Here is a 16,387-nt window from a genome sequence, read left to right on the forward strand (position 1 = left end):
GATAACATTCACTGAAAACATCCACTAGAATTTGCATTATTCCTCAAAAACACATTCCCTACTTCCCGTAGAAAACCAACTGTAGTATTTTGGGAGGTCAGTGGGAGTGAGGTGCGCTGTGGATTCACTCCTGAGTACATTTGTGTGACGTTATCTGGTTCCCCTCCTCTGACCAGCTGTCCCCATTGCTCCGGGCTGCCCACAGAAGGCTTTCCCTGCTTTGGGGGCTCTTGCTGTCACAGCAGTTGCTGTCACACAGTTCACTGGACCCAGGCTGGCTAGGATGGCTGTGTGAGCAACACTACCTAAGGGCAAGCCAGGTGCTGCCCTCTGCTGGTCAAACAGGCGCCACTGAACATCCCACAGGGATCACAGTACTTCTGGAGGGCACTGTGTGAATTGTAGTGATATAAAAGCACCATACATGACAAACATCAGTGGGATTTTATTGTGTGTCTGGAGAGGACAGGGCAGGAGATGAGTCCAAGCACAATTCTAAAAGAAGATGAAAGGTATCCATCGTTTGGGTGCTGAAATTAGGAAGATAATTGGAAAATGATCTGTTGACAGTGATATCACACCCCATTCAGGTTCACGAAAGACATGCTTGTCCCGCGTTGTCATGACATAAATTGTGTGTGAACTATTTGCATTTACACCAATCACCAGTTCAAAATCCAACCTCCAATCAACCAAAAGACCTCACTCGTACAGTATATTAGACCTCAGTCTTATAATAATTGAATGAATTGTGTTTTGTGTCTCTGCAGCTATCTTGGGCATGTACACGCTGATGAGTAACAAACAGTACTATGATGCCCTCGGCGGACTCGAGGGCACTATTGTCAACACAGAAGGCATCAACAGTAAGTAGTACACATACACAAGAGCACTTCCAAGGGTGCAACTGATCAAATATGAAATAAACCTAAAAATAGAATAAATCAACTGGTTCTGTTTAGTGTTTTTACAATTTCAATGCAAAATAGTTTTTAATGTGTTTAAAATTTGTCATTTTAAGGTGTGGTGAAGCCAGATGAGATCAAAATCTTCCCGGAGGAGCCCCCAAACACCACCAATGTTGAGGAGACTCTGGCCCAAATTAAGAAGAACGACAGCGGTCTGGATGATGTCAATTTGAACAACATACCGGTAAATCTTTATTCTTTTGATAATCATGTCCTTGTTTAGGAACAGGTCAGTTCTGAGATAATATAAGAACACCTGTTGAGTTAGGTGCTGTATGTACACCTGTTGAGTTAGGTGCTGTATGTACACTATAAGGTCACCTGTTGAGTGAGGTGCTGTATGTACACTATAAGTTCACCTGTTGAGTTAGGTGCTGTATGTACACCTGTTGAGTTAGGTGCTTTGATGTACAGTATATTTACACCTGTACTACTGTTGATATTTGAATGTGTTATGGCGCTCGCCATCTGTTCACAGGACATTCCCATCCCAACGCTGAAAGGAGTTTTTGATGCCATGAAGTCCAACACTCATGTGCAGTACCTAAGCATCGCTGCTACCCGGAGCAACGACCCTGTTGCACTTGTGAGTGCTTACATACTGGCTTATTCATCAGTGCACTCATACACTCACTCAATTATAATATCATCTAGACCTATATGATCTTATTACGCATTACTGAGTGCCATTTAATGAGAGCACTGTGGAAAAACTCCCTGCCACCAGAAGAAGACTTTGACAAAGAATACTTTAAAGCTGGAGTAATCCACTAGTCTGATACTCTGACAAGTCGGCAAACAAAACTTCTAGTAACAGCTGACAGATAGTTGCTTAAAAAAAAGATTAAGATTGGACCTTGATTAGGTCCAGGATCCATCTGATGACATCCTACTCACTTATACTCCCTACTCAGATGCTCACCTGTTGTAAAACAAATATATTTATTAACTACAGCAGGCATGGTGACCAAAAACTATACACTCACAGTACTGGCACACACACAGACAGACTAAATCACAGTGTTATGTGTCATTTGTCTGTCCCAATGGTCATGGGTCAGATGCTTAAATGTTTTCCCACCTTTTGTTTGTTCTCCAGGCCATAGCTGAGATGCTTAAAGTTAATAAAACATTAATAAGTCTTAACATCGAGTCCAATTTCATCACCAATGAGGGCATGATGGCCATTGCCAAAGCCATGGGCAAAAACAGCACACTCGCCGAATTAAAGATTGACAACCAGGTGAGTCAGTCAAACTGCACTACAGCCGTTATTATTTTAATATACTGTTATAATACAATTGTTAATAAAATGATTGCTACATTGTTGTTGTAAAATTATTGTTAAGGATTTTGGGGCATTAAAAAATATTGTAGAGACAGCAGTGTGGAATTAAAGACATCCGCAGAGCAAAACCAGAGAGCGTACAGACATTAGCTGTGGCTCACACACTTATTATCTTGTCTTCAATATCATCCCCCATCATTCCACAGAGGCAGAAGCTGGGTGACTCAGTGGAGATGGAAATCGCTGCCATGCTGGAGAAGAATAACAGCATTGTCAAGTTTGGATACCATTTCACCCAGCAAGGCCCACGGGCCCGGGCAGGGATAGCCATCACTAGGAACAATGACTTAAGTGAGCGCCACTTCATTTCATCTAATAACTTCATCTTTAAAGGAGCACTTCACAAATATTTCTATATATTTTTATGTACATATATATTGTTTTGCTGTATACATTATATTTATGTATATGGGGATTATATTTATATATAAAGTAGGGATTTTTTTTATCTTTGAACTTTTTGATGAACTGTTCTCTGGGTCAAAAGAGAGCTTATATACAGTAAATATTCTGATGTGTCTGATAATTAATAATAACAATTTGTTTTGTCTTTCCAGTTCGTCAACAGAGAGTAGGATGAGGGAAGCCGAAGTCGTCTCCTCCCAGCGGCCATGTTGAAAATGTCTCTGAGGCGTCCGGCCGACACCACTGCAGCTAGCCATCTCCCCAACGTTACCGATGGCTTGCAAAGGACCTTCCTGTGTTACCTGGCTGGGTAGCTCACTGTGAAAAATGCTATCTCTGTGAAAATCAATACCATCATCATGCTTTGCTGTTTGTTGCCCCTTTGGGTTTTGATGAAGCCGGCTGTGTGGATGCAATAAAGTCCCTGTGGTCGTCTTGCTGTGAGAGGAACATCATGCATATTACCCATGTAGAAACGACAGGGGAAGTGTTTGTTCTAGGTCAAATCATTTCACTCATCCATGCCAATTTTTTCAGTATGGTGGTTCTAACAAACGTTCTTGTAAATACTTTAAATAAAAGACGCTTTTAAGTTTTGTATTCCCACTAGGCTTCATAATGTCTGTGAAAATCTGGAGACCTTATTATAAATTAGATTTACAAACGTTAGATTTGTTTCGTTACCAGCTTTCAATGCAGCTGCTGCAACACAGCCCTTAAACCCTCACCCACCCACTGTGATGCACTTAGACTGTCTTGTTAACTTCATTCCCTGGTCATTGTCACACTCACACACACACACACACACACACACACACACACACACACAACTGCAGCTGATCACTCTAGGCGCCCTCTGAGGCGGAACTGTTCACTCCGTCTCCAGTGGGTCAGGCCAATCCTTATCTATTTACACCCATCTGTCTGTGGGTCAGGCAACCCAGCTCCAGTGGGATTGGGTTTCAGACGCTCCAAATAGACCCTCTTATTTAGAAGTTTATGAGCAGAAGCGGTGGGGGTGCAGGGGTGGTGTTTGTGTGTGTGTGGTTGTGTGTGTGTGTGTGTGTGTGGGGGGGGGGGGGGTCAGTCAGTCATGTGAACATAAGATTATTTACGTTCTAAGAACAGCTGCTAACCTCTTTGGACTTTTGCAGCTTGGAAGTGGATGTGGAACCCACCTTAGTATACACACACACTACTCCTGAACCCACCTTAGTATACACACACACTACTCCTGAACCCACCTTAGTAAACACGCACACATGCACACTACTCCTGAACCCACCTTAGTATAAACACACACTACTCCTGAACCCACCTTAGTATACATGCAGACTACTCCTGAACCCACCTTATGTAGATGCACACTACTCCTGAACCCACCTTAGTATACACACACACTACTCTTGAACCCACCTTAGTATACACGCACACTACTCCTGAACCCACCTTAGTAAACACGCACACATGCACACTACTCCTGAACCCACCTTAGTATACACACACACTACTCCTGAACCCACCTTAGTATACACACACACTACTGCTGAACCCACCTTAGTATACACACACACTACTCTTGAACCCACCTTAGTATACACACACACTACTCCTGAACCCACCTTAGTATACATGCACACTACTCCTGAACCCACCTTAGTATACACACACACACTACTCCTGAACCCACTTTATGTACATGCACACTTCTCCTGAGGTTTATTTTTTTTTAATTACCAAAGGCACAAAGAAACACACACTCCTCTCTGCAATGGCTGCTTGCTAGGGGTCCTCATATGGACAGAAACTCTTGTCAAGTCATGGAATGCTGAGCTCTTATATCTTCTGCTTCGGACAAATAATACGGTTTTAAAATGGAAAAGAATAGCATTCAAAAATATGTTCAAACCTACGCTTGAATACTAACTACTTTCTTACCAAAATGGAACTACATTGATAAAGCATACTTCTTGGCAGATTACTTAAATGTACTTTTTTTTTAATTTTACAATTTTGAGATAAACAATAGGCCTATATCCTCCCTTTTAGTGTCCAATAAGGAATTAAGGAATACACACAAACACACAGATATTATCAAACTGTATTCTGAAAAACTTTATTAACAAATATTTACAAAGTTCTGAGGGAGGGATGGGTGGAGGGGGGAATGGGAGAAGGGAGGGATGGGTGGAGGGGGGAATGGACAACATTCACGTATGGGGGTTGGACGGCGCATCATCTTCATCCGAATCAAACTCCACATTTTCATCCTTAATCCACTTGCCACTCCGGTCCTGCACCCAGCCATCGCTGCAAGGGTGAAAAAGCACACGTATTCAGGGCGAGGAGGTGGAGGCAGGACAGGATTGCTCTGATAAAACTGACCCTTAGAAGAGGACTACTACAACCGCAACTCAAATGTGGTTTTTAGACAACGTGTTTTTAATATAATGCAATTATGATTATGAAACAGTACTGCAATTCAATTACAGCACCATGACAAAACTCCCAGCCACCAGAAGAAAACTTTGAGCAGGACAAAAAAACGACTTTAAAATTAGGAGTAATCCTCTAGTTTGACTAGTTAGCAAAACGTCATAAAGACGAGACACTGACCAGGGTCCCTCTGCTGACAATATGTGCTCTTAAGAGCTCAGGGAGAACCACACCTTTTAAGTTTGAGGTAGTGTTCCAGCTCTTTCCGGCGCTGTTCTGTCATTGGTTCTTCATCAGGGGGAGCATCCTGCTGCGGCCCTCCCTTATTTTCCTCTTTCGTGCTCTTCCCATGCTGATGAGCTGGACAGACCAAGAGAAGGATGATCAGGAAGAGAAGCCCAGTTCATAAGGTATGCGGAAATCCCCCAGGAAAGGAATACGTAATTTGAGATGATAATGATGATGATAATAATAATGATGATGATGATGATGATGATGATGAAGGCGGTGAGGTTACCTTCAGAAGCTGTGGATGACTTGGCATTTGAGCCGGTAGCTTCCATTTCATGTAATGAACGCCTGCTGGTTCCCTGGATAGGCTGGCACTCAGAGTCCACTTCTGTCGTGATGCTAACAGCGCACAAAAAGTGTGACGGACACAAAGTGACACACACATATATTTATTTATATTTAGTCATTTAGCAGACGCTTTTATCCAAAGTGACTTACAATGTATACACATTTTATATTTACACTGATGGCACACTGCACATCAGGAGCAATTAGGGGTTCAGTGTCTTGCTCAAGGACGCTTTCGACAGGGAATCGTACTAGGAATCGAACTAGCAACCTTCTGATCACTAAACGACTTATCTACCTCCTGTACCACTGTCGCCCCGACACATACACATTACTAATTCAGAAACACTCAGGCATATTCATAATTAGTTTACGTCTCATTTCTTCATGCAATCAGCGCTAACATATGTGGGATAACTGATGGATACCTGCTTCTCTTGTGACAACTGCTGTATGGTGTTGCATTGAGCAAGGCATGATGGGTAATTTTTCTAGTTTGGGTCAAGAGAGGGGCAGAACTGGCAGCCTCCTATCAACCACAAGAAATGTAAAAGTGAAACAAGTAAGGCACCAGAAATTAATTACATGCCATTATTATTTATATTATATAATATATAGTGAGACAAGTAAGGCACCAGAAATTAATTACATGCCATTATTATTCATATTATATAATATATAGTGAGACAAGTAAGGCACCAGAAATGAATTACATGCCATTATTATTTATATTATATAATATATAGTGAGACAAGTAAGGCACCTGAAATGTATTACATGCCATTATTATTCATATTATATTATGTATATTATTATTTGTTCGTATTCTCCTCACCTGTTGTCCCTCCTCTTCAGCGACATAAATCTGGTGTTGACGCTTTTCAATTTCAGTTCGCAACCTTGTTTTCTTCCGATAAAACCCCTTCAATCCTGGAGCCAACAAGTTCAGAAATTTGAATCATCACAAATTAGATTTTTATAACTTAATACAATTTACCCAACAACAACCCACCTTCCAGGTGCTTTTTCCCATTCCGGTGAACTGTCAGCATGTCAACAGTATCAAAAATTGGACGGTAGGAGCACACTAAACAAGTGTACCTGTTGACGGAAAACAGAGGTGAGACACTGATTTGGTTCAGCAGGCCTAGATGACACAAAGGCAACCACTATACTGCTGCAGTCCAAGTAGGTGCTATAAATTATCATTCTACAGTTTGGCCGTTGTGTGTAGTCATGCTAGTAAAGCAAACTTTAATTTGAACCAGGCTAATAAGATACCTTCCAACAATAGCAACAAATAAAGTAATGACCAACACAAGCAATGACAATATATAAAATAAATGTGTAGTCACGCCGTACAAGTTGAGGAGATCCCCTCTCTTGTACCTGCCTGAGGCACCCAAATAGCTAAACCCACCCTAGAATACAGTTAAAGATTATACCAGCAACTGATGTAGGCCATGTACAGGGAGAGCATGCGGCAGTTCTCATCTGTGAAACTGACACCATTCAATACCTCACTTCAGTGAGCGAAATGTGACACACAGGACACCTTGTCAGTGAATTGAGAACCAGGTTTTCATTGACTTTGATTGACTGTTGCATAAAGAGCCATGTAATATACAGTAGGTTAACTTAAACGTCACCTTCCATTCTTCATTAAGGTAGCTTCATCTTCTGGAATGTAATAAGCGAGGAGGTCAGCGACACGCCGTTTCTAGAGGGAGAAAGTGACGGGGATGTCACTGAAAATTAACAGAAAGCTTGCTGGCAACTAGCAACATTTACCTTTGACTGGCTAACAGTAGGTTCGCAATTATGTCGACTGGTTAATTGATTAAACTCCTTTTGGTACAAAATCCCTGACTTGAAAAAAAAAGTATTCCTGTTACCTTCAATATGTTCAACTGACTTTGGTCGTCCCCTTGTCTTTTGAATGACATGTTTTTTAACAGCACAGCAACCAAAGCACCAACTCTACTGTTGTGTATTTTTCTTCTGCATCAGCGTTATGAAGCATTAGCTAAATATCCTACGCATTACTGCCACCCACTGGAGTGGAGTTTAAAATTTAAATAATTCGTAGGCCTTCTTGTATGGTCAGGCCACAAAGAAGAGCCTGAAGAGAAATTCGGTCTGCGTAAAAGAAGCCACATGCCTCCCCGTGACTTGCTCCCCTTCCTAGAAAGACTTGTTTACTCTTTATTATGTGCTTGGTTATGGAAGTTCTCTTCCTGTGGCTGTCTGGTCTACAGCTGCATTCTAGCAATCATTCTGAAAAATGATTACATAAATGTAATCAAAGTCTCTACATGCCTTTTCATTCAAGCTCAGCAGAGCTTTACACCTCTTGAAGAATATACACCACAACATCAAACACTAATTTCTCCTTTATTAAATACTGTGTAAAAAACACATACCTCCACACTGAGATATTAAAGGGCACAAATCAAATAAAAGTGTTCATTAAAAATTAAGACTTCTGTATGCTATGGCTGTATCACAACAAGAGCATCACCAGCAATCACAGGAGGAATACCTGAAGAATTCATCCTGTGTGTAAAAGCCATTTTGCTGATTCTAAAATAAAAATCTAATTGTTACTGTTGGTGTGAGATACCATCACAAAATTAATACTTTTGGGTGTAAAAGAAAGTTATGCTCTTGCATTCGATAGCGATATTGCCAGCTTTAAAAACTAAAATCTCTGGGATAATCTGCATTGCTCATTTTGTTAAAGCAATAATAATCAAATGAGAGGAATACATTAAAACACCTATTCATTTTTTTAAATAATACACTCCATGCTATTCTTCAAACAGAGTAAAGAAAATATAGGAAGAGGCTAGGTCATTTCTCTCCCATCCCAGAATTAACCAATGAAATTTCTTGGTGTTGTTCACGCAGCAAAAAACAGCAAATCAAATCACTGGACACTGGTGCATGTTGTCTGTCTGTCTTCACAGAGTGCAGATTCCAGTTGAAGAGAGGGAACATACAGAAGCAGTGTCCATATTCCAAGTATTTCAAAGCTCAGTGAAAGCGTGGAAAACTATTGCCAATGGCTCAACTGAATGATGGAATGTCTTTATGTGTAAAACAACACTTATTATTCTGATAAATAATGCAGTTCTCTTTAAGGTAAAAAAAAAAAGAAGAGAAACACGTTTATAACACATCGATGGAACACTAGACAGGCCAATCGTATGACTAAAACTCATTCCCAAAATCAAAGTTAAAGTAAATCTTGAAAAAAAGGTGTGCATGTCATTAATTACTTATTAATAAATTAACCAACCAAAACTAATGTGTACATAAAACACTCTTTCATGTACTGACGACATCAGTATAACGTTTCTGTGTTTTATCATACCACATACATTTGGCACGAATAGAACCACTGGCATGACGATGTCAGAGGGAGATGAGGAAAATACTTTATCAAAAATGCTGCTAATTTGGGATCACAGATTTGCCATGTGTTGTCCAGGAGCTCGCGTCCATCGCTGGGTCAAAGGGGGTGTCAACCTATGCTTCTTCTCTCGTTTCATTGGACGGCACTGCAAGAAAATCTCAGGAGCACCAGAGGGGGTCGACGGTCACAGCGGCACATTAGCCCACAACAGAATGCCCTCGCCTGGAATGTCATCTGGCACCACGCCGCTTGACCACGATGGTGCCAGCCACTATGTCGTACACTGTCCTGTTGTGCTGGAAGAAGAGGAGTGTGATGAAGGCAGGGAACAGGAAGGCGATGGAGAAGTTTTTGCTCATGGCTCGAATGGTAGACCTGAAGAGAGGAAGAGAGAGGAAGAGAGATGATGCAGACGTTGAGGAAAGGGCGTGGTTGCATTACAGTTAGTCAGTGAATGCCAAACACAATCCCTGCCACACAAGGATGCTTTACTAGGAGCTGCTCCTTACACTTGACCGAAATACTGGTATCTCCCTGCTATTGTTACAGAATTCCGCACCAATAGTTAAAATATTATCAGTCCAGAATTGTTCTGACCCAATCTTCTGATGCCATGGACACAGTTTCCATAGCTTTATTTCCATATGCTTTATTCTCATTCCATAGCAACATGGTGTCTGTCAGTGGAGAGGGTTTAAAGAGTGTGGTGTGTTGTGGTGAATCCTAGTGCGACACTTAGACAACGCAGGGGCAATAGGGCAATAGTCCAGTCGCTAGCGTTCCCTCCAGGATGCGCCTCACAGGGCGTGCCTCACAGGGCTGTTGGTTGGTGTGCCTCCATTAGGCACATAGCTCAGTCAGTGTAGACTTTTTTTCTTTTATCTTTATTAAACATTAGTCAGCATAAACACCATTCTTGTAGCTTAGTCAGTGTGGGGTGTTTGTTTAGCTTGCCTCCGTGACACAGCCCAGTCACCGAAGCAATGTGACCTGTAAGTGACTTTGTGATATCAGAAATTGTTTAAAGTTTCTGATCAATAATCAATGTATCAAAATTGGGCATCAGAGGAATCAAACCTGAGTCAACTGCTTGGCAGCAATACTAACCACTGGATAACCAACACACTTAAAACACCTGGGCTCACAGGCTATTGCGGTTCTATTGACACAGATCCGTAGCAATAGCGCCAATCTTTTCACCACAAAATTCCATACCAATAGACACTTTGATCTTTTAAACCAAATCATGTGGAACGATGAAGATTAATGCCGTTTTCTTTTCCCATTTCAGAGTAGGTAAGTAAAACTGCAGGGGTCTAAGAGAGAGTGTCATAATTCCCCAAATAATATAGTTAGCAGTTGGTGTCCATGTTTCATACTGGTTCAAGAGTGTTTTTTGTTTAGCACCTTCTTCCCTTCAGCTGACAAGTTAGCTGACATAAATTATATTGCAAAAGGACGCAAGACAGCTTACTGGGCACCAAGCCAGTGGATACCTATATTATAAAGTAAAGGAGTTGAATGGTTATACCTCACTTGTCTTACTGTGCCGGGGAAACTGGACTAAGCATCATTTGTTACTATTGCATAACAAACTATCCTCTGGTGGACACAATCACTATGGCGCAACTGACAGAAACATGAGGAGTTTATCTGATATGGCACATTTTTTGGCATCTCATGTTAATCCTTCAACACAAACGAAGATGGATCACTGGGTATTTTGGAAGAAAATCAACACCAAACTCACGCAGAGAGAGAAACATTAGACGCAGGGACGACCCGTACTCGGTTGGCCTGCACTAGGACAGAGCTGTCACAGGTGACCACGCGCAGACCAATCAGGAACTTCCCTGGGGTGGCTCCACCTGCTCCCCAGATACATATAATCTAGGATTGAAAAGGATTGAAATTAAACTGTTAAATCCTCCATGACACCTCAGTAGACATCTCACATCAGTGTTCATGGAGATCAAAAACAAATCAACTGATGTGACAGAAGTCGGCTTAAACAATCCTTAAACGAGCTGTAATCTCTTCTCTAAACTGTACACACACACACACACAAACACAAACACACACACACAACACACACACACACACACACACACACACACACACACACACACACACACACACACACACACACACACACACACACACACACACACACACACACACACACACACACACACACACACACACACACACACACACACAGTGGCCTGCTTATGGGTGGCTTTTAATTGGATTCTTATCCCATGCCAATTCAGGGAGCAATCAACATTCTACTTTCTACCTTTAAAGAGAAATATGATCATGTTATGCATGAGATGTGATTTCTGGTCTCTGCACTAAAGGAATTGATCTATGCAGCTAAAAAAATTATATTCTCTTTCTCTTGACATACAGTGCCGCTCGAAAGTTTGTGAACCCCTTGAGGAGTTAAGAGTTTTCAGTTGTTTTACCATGATTTTTTAATGTTTTCATCACCAATTTTCCATAGATGAAATGTCAGGTTTATGTTATTCAATTCTGATTGTAGGATGGAAAATTGGTGATGACAAAATAGAAAAATTATGGTAAAACAGAAAACTCTTAACTGCTCAAGGGGTTCACATACTTTCAAGCGGCACTGTATACATTTTCATAATAGCCTGTCTTTGTGAGTGACGATAACGTCACTCTTCAACTGTAATGACTTCAACAAGCCCATCTATTGCCTAAATACACTGGCTGTGTTTAAGTAATTTCCAGATGGACAGGCAAGACCAAACTAAGGGATTGTTGAGTGAGGAGAGACTGAATAGGCTACAACTTGTAAATTAAATTACTCTGTTTTTGACTTTGACGCATCAGACAACAGCCTGTCAACAGTCTACATACTATAAACAATTTCAGCAGCAATACAATATCAGCTATGTGTATTAACCTCATAAAAGCAGACTAATACGCGGTAGACGAGCGCCACAAGCATCATCTTCTGAAGTTCCTCCATGGATGTGTCTTCATCGATTTCCTCCACAATAAAATGCATGGCAAATTTGGATATGTCCCTGAAAAAAGAGGACCTTATCAGATTTAATCAATATATTTTAATATATGAAGGCATTCAACGCAGAAAGCGTGCAGGTCTTATTAACGAACTCACTTCATTCCACTGAAATGCATGATGCTGATGATAATTGATGCCTTAATGAAGAATAGTATGATGAAATCCACCATCTCTGCCATAAATCTCTGGAGGGGGGAAGGTATGACGTATTCCCGACCTAAACAAACACAATTTTAAAGTTCAAAATAAAAGCAGTTTAAAGGTTACATTAAATATAATGTGCTTGTTACAGTGACCAGTAACAGCTGGTTATTTAAGGTACGAGAGACAGTACTGTATTGTAAATAATGTACTGGTGAAGGGTGTCGTTAGGCCGACGCGTAGCGGAGGGTCGGCAAACCCTTGAACAGTACATTATTGACGATACAGTACTGCCTCGAGTATGGGAATGGGCTTAAGGTAAGCACGGCTTAAAAGGGAGGCGACGTTACAGTTAGATCGTATTCGGTCATCTTGGACATATGTTGACTGAACAAGACTATGTAAACTATATTTCGCTTACCGGGTTGTTGTGCATTGCCATTTTGCTGCTGCTGTTGCTGCTGCTGCTGTTGTTGTACTGGCCCTGGAACCGTTGACTGGGCAACGTTACTGTCACCAGCTGGGCTGGCGTTACCTGCTGCAGGTTGTGCAGGGAAAAAATGGGGTGGTACAGGAAAAGCGAGTGGATTGTACCAGTTGCGAAGGTCTGAGGCAGATATGTCGGTTCTGGAGGAGAAAGAGGCATGGGCCTCACTTATCGAAGGAGGCAAAGAAAAGCAAGGAGGACAAGAGAGAGTAAATACTGACATCCAGCTATGCCAATTCACGTATCCGCTGTAGTATTGCCACATCCATTCTTGCAGTTTTTCGCAATATTCTGTGGTAGTCATGCTGTTATTAACGTCCTTGTTGCTGTTTAAAGTGTTATCCTCCTTGGCCTTTCTATTATTGCCAGAATTTCTAGTCCGAATAGTGTTGTTTATAGGTATTTTTTCATTGACACTCGGTTCATTTCCTGAGTCCGCCATGACTGATTGGCTAGAGCAGCGTGTAGCCAGCCACAATAACGAAAATGTCAATATGGTCGCAGTAAATTACATTTTCAAAATAAAAGTCGTCTCTTATTTATTAGTTTACAATTATATGTAAAAAAAAAAAAATGAATGTATGTGGTTCCCAAGTACAATGTATGAACGTAAAGGTGGGACCAGCGAAAAGCTAGCAATGCCTTAAAAAAAAAAACAAAGAGCCTATAGTGTAAAAAATAATGACATCAAAAAATGTTTTTACAAGAGAAGTCATTCCACCTGCTTGAGACTGAGAGTTGGAAGGTAGGCGATTAAATGCATATAATTGGCCTACAATAACTGCTCACTGATGAACTTCAAATGGGGTGTCTGAGAAGACAACAGATTGTGCATCCTTGATACGGGGGTGAAATTAAATCCTTATGACAAGTACTTTAAGGAAATATATAGATGTTGATACCTTAATCGCCTTTGAAGGCAACTAAATGATCTTGGGGGTATTCATAGTACGTGGTTTAGTGACGAACCCGGATAAGTTAACTCTGAGTAAGTGTTAAACCTCCTAATAGAAGAGCCCATATGGCTTAATTCTCCTAGCAAAACAAAGCCATAGGGATCCTTTTAGGAAGTTTACTCCCTACTATGAGTTAACTTATCTGGGTTACTCACCAAACCACATACTTGTTTTGCTTTTGTTTTTTGTTGTTGTTGTTGTCAAAGTCTCATCAACAATACCCTGAAACTCAGTCTCATCAACAATACCCACAAACTCAGTCTCATCAATGATGCCCTCAAACTCCTGTTTCAGGCCACAGGCAGCTATTCAGTGTGACATATGGCACAACCTTGCACTGTTGCTCATTTTCAAGATTCTCCTTTTCAATTAATATTGATATTTAGATAAGTCAAAGTAAAATGGTATTTCATTTTTTATTGTCTATATTTATGTTTCTTTTGCTAAAAAAATGCGCCACTCAACCAAGACAAATTCCTCAAATGTGGATCCCAATTATCCTAGTTATGATTCAGATTCTAAATCACGCATACAGTGCCCTCCCCTATGTCTTCCAAACTGATATGGACGCTAAGAGCGTTTGCTTCTCTTTGATACCCCTTGTGGAGCTGTATCCTGAATTTTTTTTATTTATTTTTTTATGAATTTTTGTTTATTAATTTGTTCATCAGCCGTCACAGTTGGAAATTAATATTGCACACATGTATTTCGTGTGTGTGTGTGTGTGTTTTAACAATATGTATTGCATAATCTATTATTTTAAATAGGTCATTTTCCAAAAAAAACTGAGACGGACTTTTATTTTGTGTCTTTTCGCAGCCATATCGCCGCCTATTGTTGCTTACTGTCGCTAGCTCTATGGTTCGCCATCTCCTCTTCTTCGGACCATGAAAGATTGAATTTTATTATTTTAAATGCCGTTTGTCGCCACCGTCTGGTCTGGCTTGTAAGTAATTCCTAAAGCCAGTAGCATATGCAGTCAAGTTCACTTTGTTCAGAGCAGATGAGCTCTTGTCAGTTACCCCCAGTGCAAATAGGCTATAGAGGTTGTCAGCATTAAGGTGATTGAATGGCATTTGAGTTGCAACTTAGTTCAGTATTCGTTTGCACCAAACTTGTCTCTCTTAGGTGACACTGTGGGAAGAATGTGTGTGATTGTGAGGCAATTGCGACTATACAAATATTTTAGTCTATCTGAAACCTGAAATAATATATAAGGATCACACTTTGTTGCTAAGGCTTGTTTTTTTCAAAAAGATACTTTTGATAGTATGCCGACAGCTCCTAAGCCTTTCACTAGATGGCAGTCAAGCATCACAACACAAATCACAGCTAGGCCTAATGTCTGTGATGCTGAGGTGCACCATACGTTCCCTTCCCTCCTCCATATACAGTCGTGACGTTGGTCCTGCATCTGAATCTATCAGTCTATCTATCTATCTATCTATCTATATACATATATATATATCTATATATATTTATATATATATATATGTCTATCTATCTATCTATCTATCTATCTATATATCTATCTATCTATCTATCTTTCTATCTATCTATCTATCTATCTATCTATCTATCTATCTATCTATCTATCTATCTATCTATCTATCTATCTATCTATCTACCTATCTATCTATCTATCTATCTGTCTGTCTGTCTGTCTGTCTGTCTGTCTGTCTATCTAGCTGTCTGTCTGTCTGTCTGTCTGTCTGTCTGTCTGTCTATCTATCTATCTATCTATCTATATATCTTTCTATCTATCTATCTATATATCTTTCTATCTATCTATCTATCTAAACTGCCTGTCTATCTATCTATCTATCTATCTATCTATCTATCTACTGTATCTATCTATCTATCTATCTATCTATCTTTCTATCAATCTATCTATCTATATCGTCTGTCTGTCTGTATTCTTGCCTGTCTGGGCATGTCTGTCTGGGCATGTCTGTCTGTCTGTCTGTCTGTCTGTCTGTCTGTCTGTATCTCCGCCTGTCTGGGCATGTCTGTCTGTCTGTCTGCCTGCCTGTCTTTCTATCTGTCCATCCATCCATCGCAACCCTGCAGCTGCTCTCAGGCTTTCGTGTGAGTGTGGATGCAGTCAACAATAAAATAGAGCCACTTATCTGAGGTGCTCACATGTCCGACACTCCACTGTGCTTCTGCAGCCCCTCATCACGGCTCATTGTGTGGACGCCCGCTTGACTGGACTCAAGGGCTGGCCAGCGAATGAGACAGGGCTTTCGCCTCCTGCAGATCACTGGACTCTGCAGCCTGAGACAGGGCTCTCTCCTCCTGCAGATCACTGGGGCGACAGTGGTACAGGAGGTAGAGAAGTCGTTCAGTAATCAGAAGGATTGTCGAAGCGTCCTTGAGCAAGACACTGAACCCCTAGTTGCTCCTGATGTGCAGTGTGTCATCAGTGCAAATGTAAAAACGAATGTGTATACATCATTGTAAGTTGCTTTGGATAAAAGCGTCAGCTAAATGACTACATGTAAATGGATCACTGGACTGTGCAGCCTGCGGAACTTGTGTTCACCTGACCAATGCTACGCTGCAGCAGTTCTCACAGGATGAAACGGCCCGTT

At 40.9% G+C, this 16,387-nt stretch overlaps 3 protein-coding genes across 5 annotated transcripts in view; 1 reads left to right on the forward strand and 2 right to left on the reverse strand.

Moving 5' to 3' along the window:
- tmod4 (tropomodulin 4 (muscle)) overlaps window positions 1-3,327 on the forward strand; it is a 13,335-nt gene extending 10,008 nt beyond the window's left edge. For both annotated transcript variants that reach the window (XM_080857795.1, XM_080857796.1), the window contains exons 5-10: window positions 771-866; window positions 1,022-1,152; window positions 1,447-1,554; window positions 2,068-2,211; window positions 2,463-2,607; window positions 2,874-3,327. In XM_080857795.1, the coding sequence (XP_080713921.1) occupies window positions 771-866; window positions 1,022-1,152; window positions 1,447-1,554; window positions 2,068-2,211; window positions 2,463-2,607; window positions 2,874-2,896 (647 nt within the window). In that variant the 3' untranslated portion in view covers window positions 2,897-3,327. The remainder of the gene's footprint in view (window positions 1-770; window positions 867-1,021; window positions 1,153-1,446; window positions 1,555-2,067; window positions 2,212-2,462; window positions 2,608-2,873) is intronic.
- Window positions 3,328-4,901: 1,574 nt separating this feature from the next.
- scnm1 (sodium channel modifier 1) lies at window positions 4,902-7,719 on the reverse strand. Its single transcript, XM_080857712.1, has 8 exons — window positions 7,632-7,719; window positions 7,386-7,456; window positions 6,749-6,837; window positions 6,572-6,666; window positions 6,165-6,265; window positions 5,675-5,787; window positions 5,391-5,517; window positions 4,902-5,031 (listed from the first exon to the last, which is right to left on the reverse strand). The coding sequence occupies exons 1-8, from the start codon at window positions 7,680-7,682 to the stop codon at window positions 4,932-4,934; spliced, it is 747 nt and encodes a 248-aa protein (XP_080713838.1). The 5' UTR covers window positions 7,683-7,719; the 3' UTR covers window positions 4,902-4,931.
- A 468-nt stretch (window positions 7,720-8,187) lies between these two features.
- fam8a1b (family with sequence similarity 8 member A1b) lies at window positions 8,188-13,279 on the reverse strand (the record flags this gene model as incomplete). Of its 2 annotated transcripts, none has more annotated exons than XM_080857678.1 (5): window positions 8,188-9,529; window positions 10,905-11,044; window positions 12,087-12,210; window positions 12,306-12,426; window positions 12,772-13,279. In XM_080857678.1, the coding sequence occupies 5 exons, from the start codon at window positions 13,277-13,279 to the stop codon at window positions 9,385-9,387; spliced, it is 1,038 nt and encodes a 345-aa protein (XP_080713804.1). In that variant the 3' UTR covers window positions 8,188-9,384. The 2 variants fall into 2 exon arrangements, with proteins under 2 accessions (XP_080713804.1, XP_080713803.1); XM_080857677.1 differs by having other exon boundaries at window positions 12,087-12,225.
- Between the last annotated feature and the right edge of the window lie 3,108 nt (window positions 13,280-16,387).

Source organism: Sprattus sprattus (assembly GCF_963457725.1).
Source record: "Sprattus sprattus genome assembly, chromosome: 19".
Lineage (NCBI taxonomy): Eukaryota > Metazoa > Chordata > Actinopteri > Clupeiformes > Clupeidae > Sprattus > Sprattus sprattus.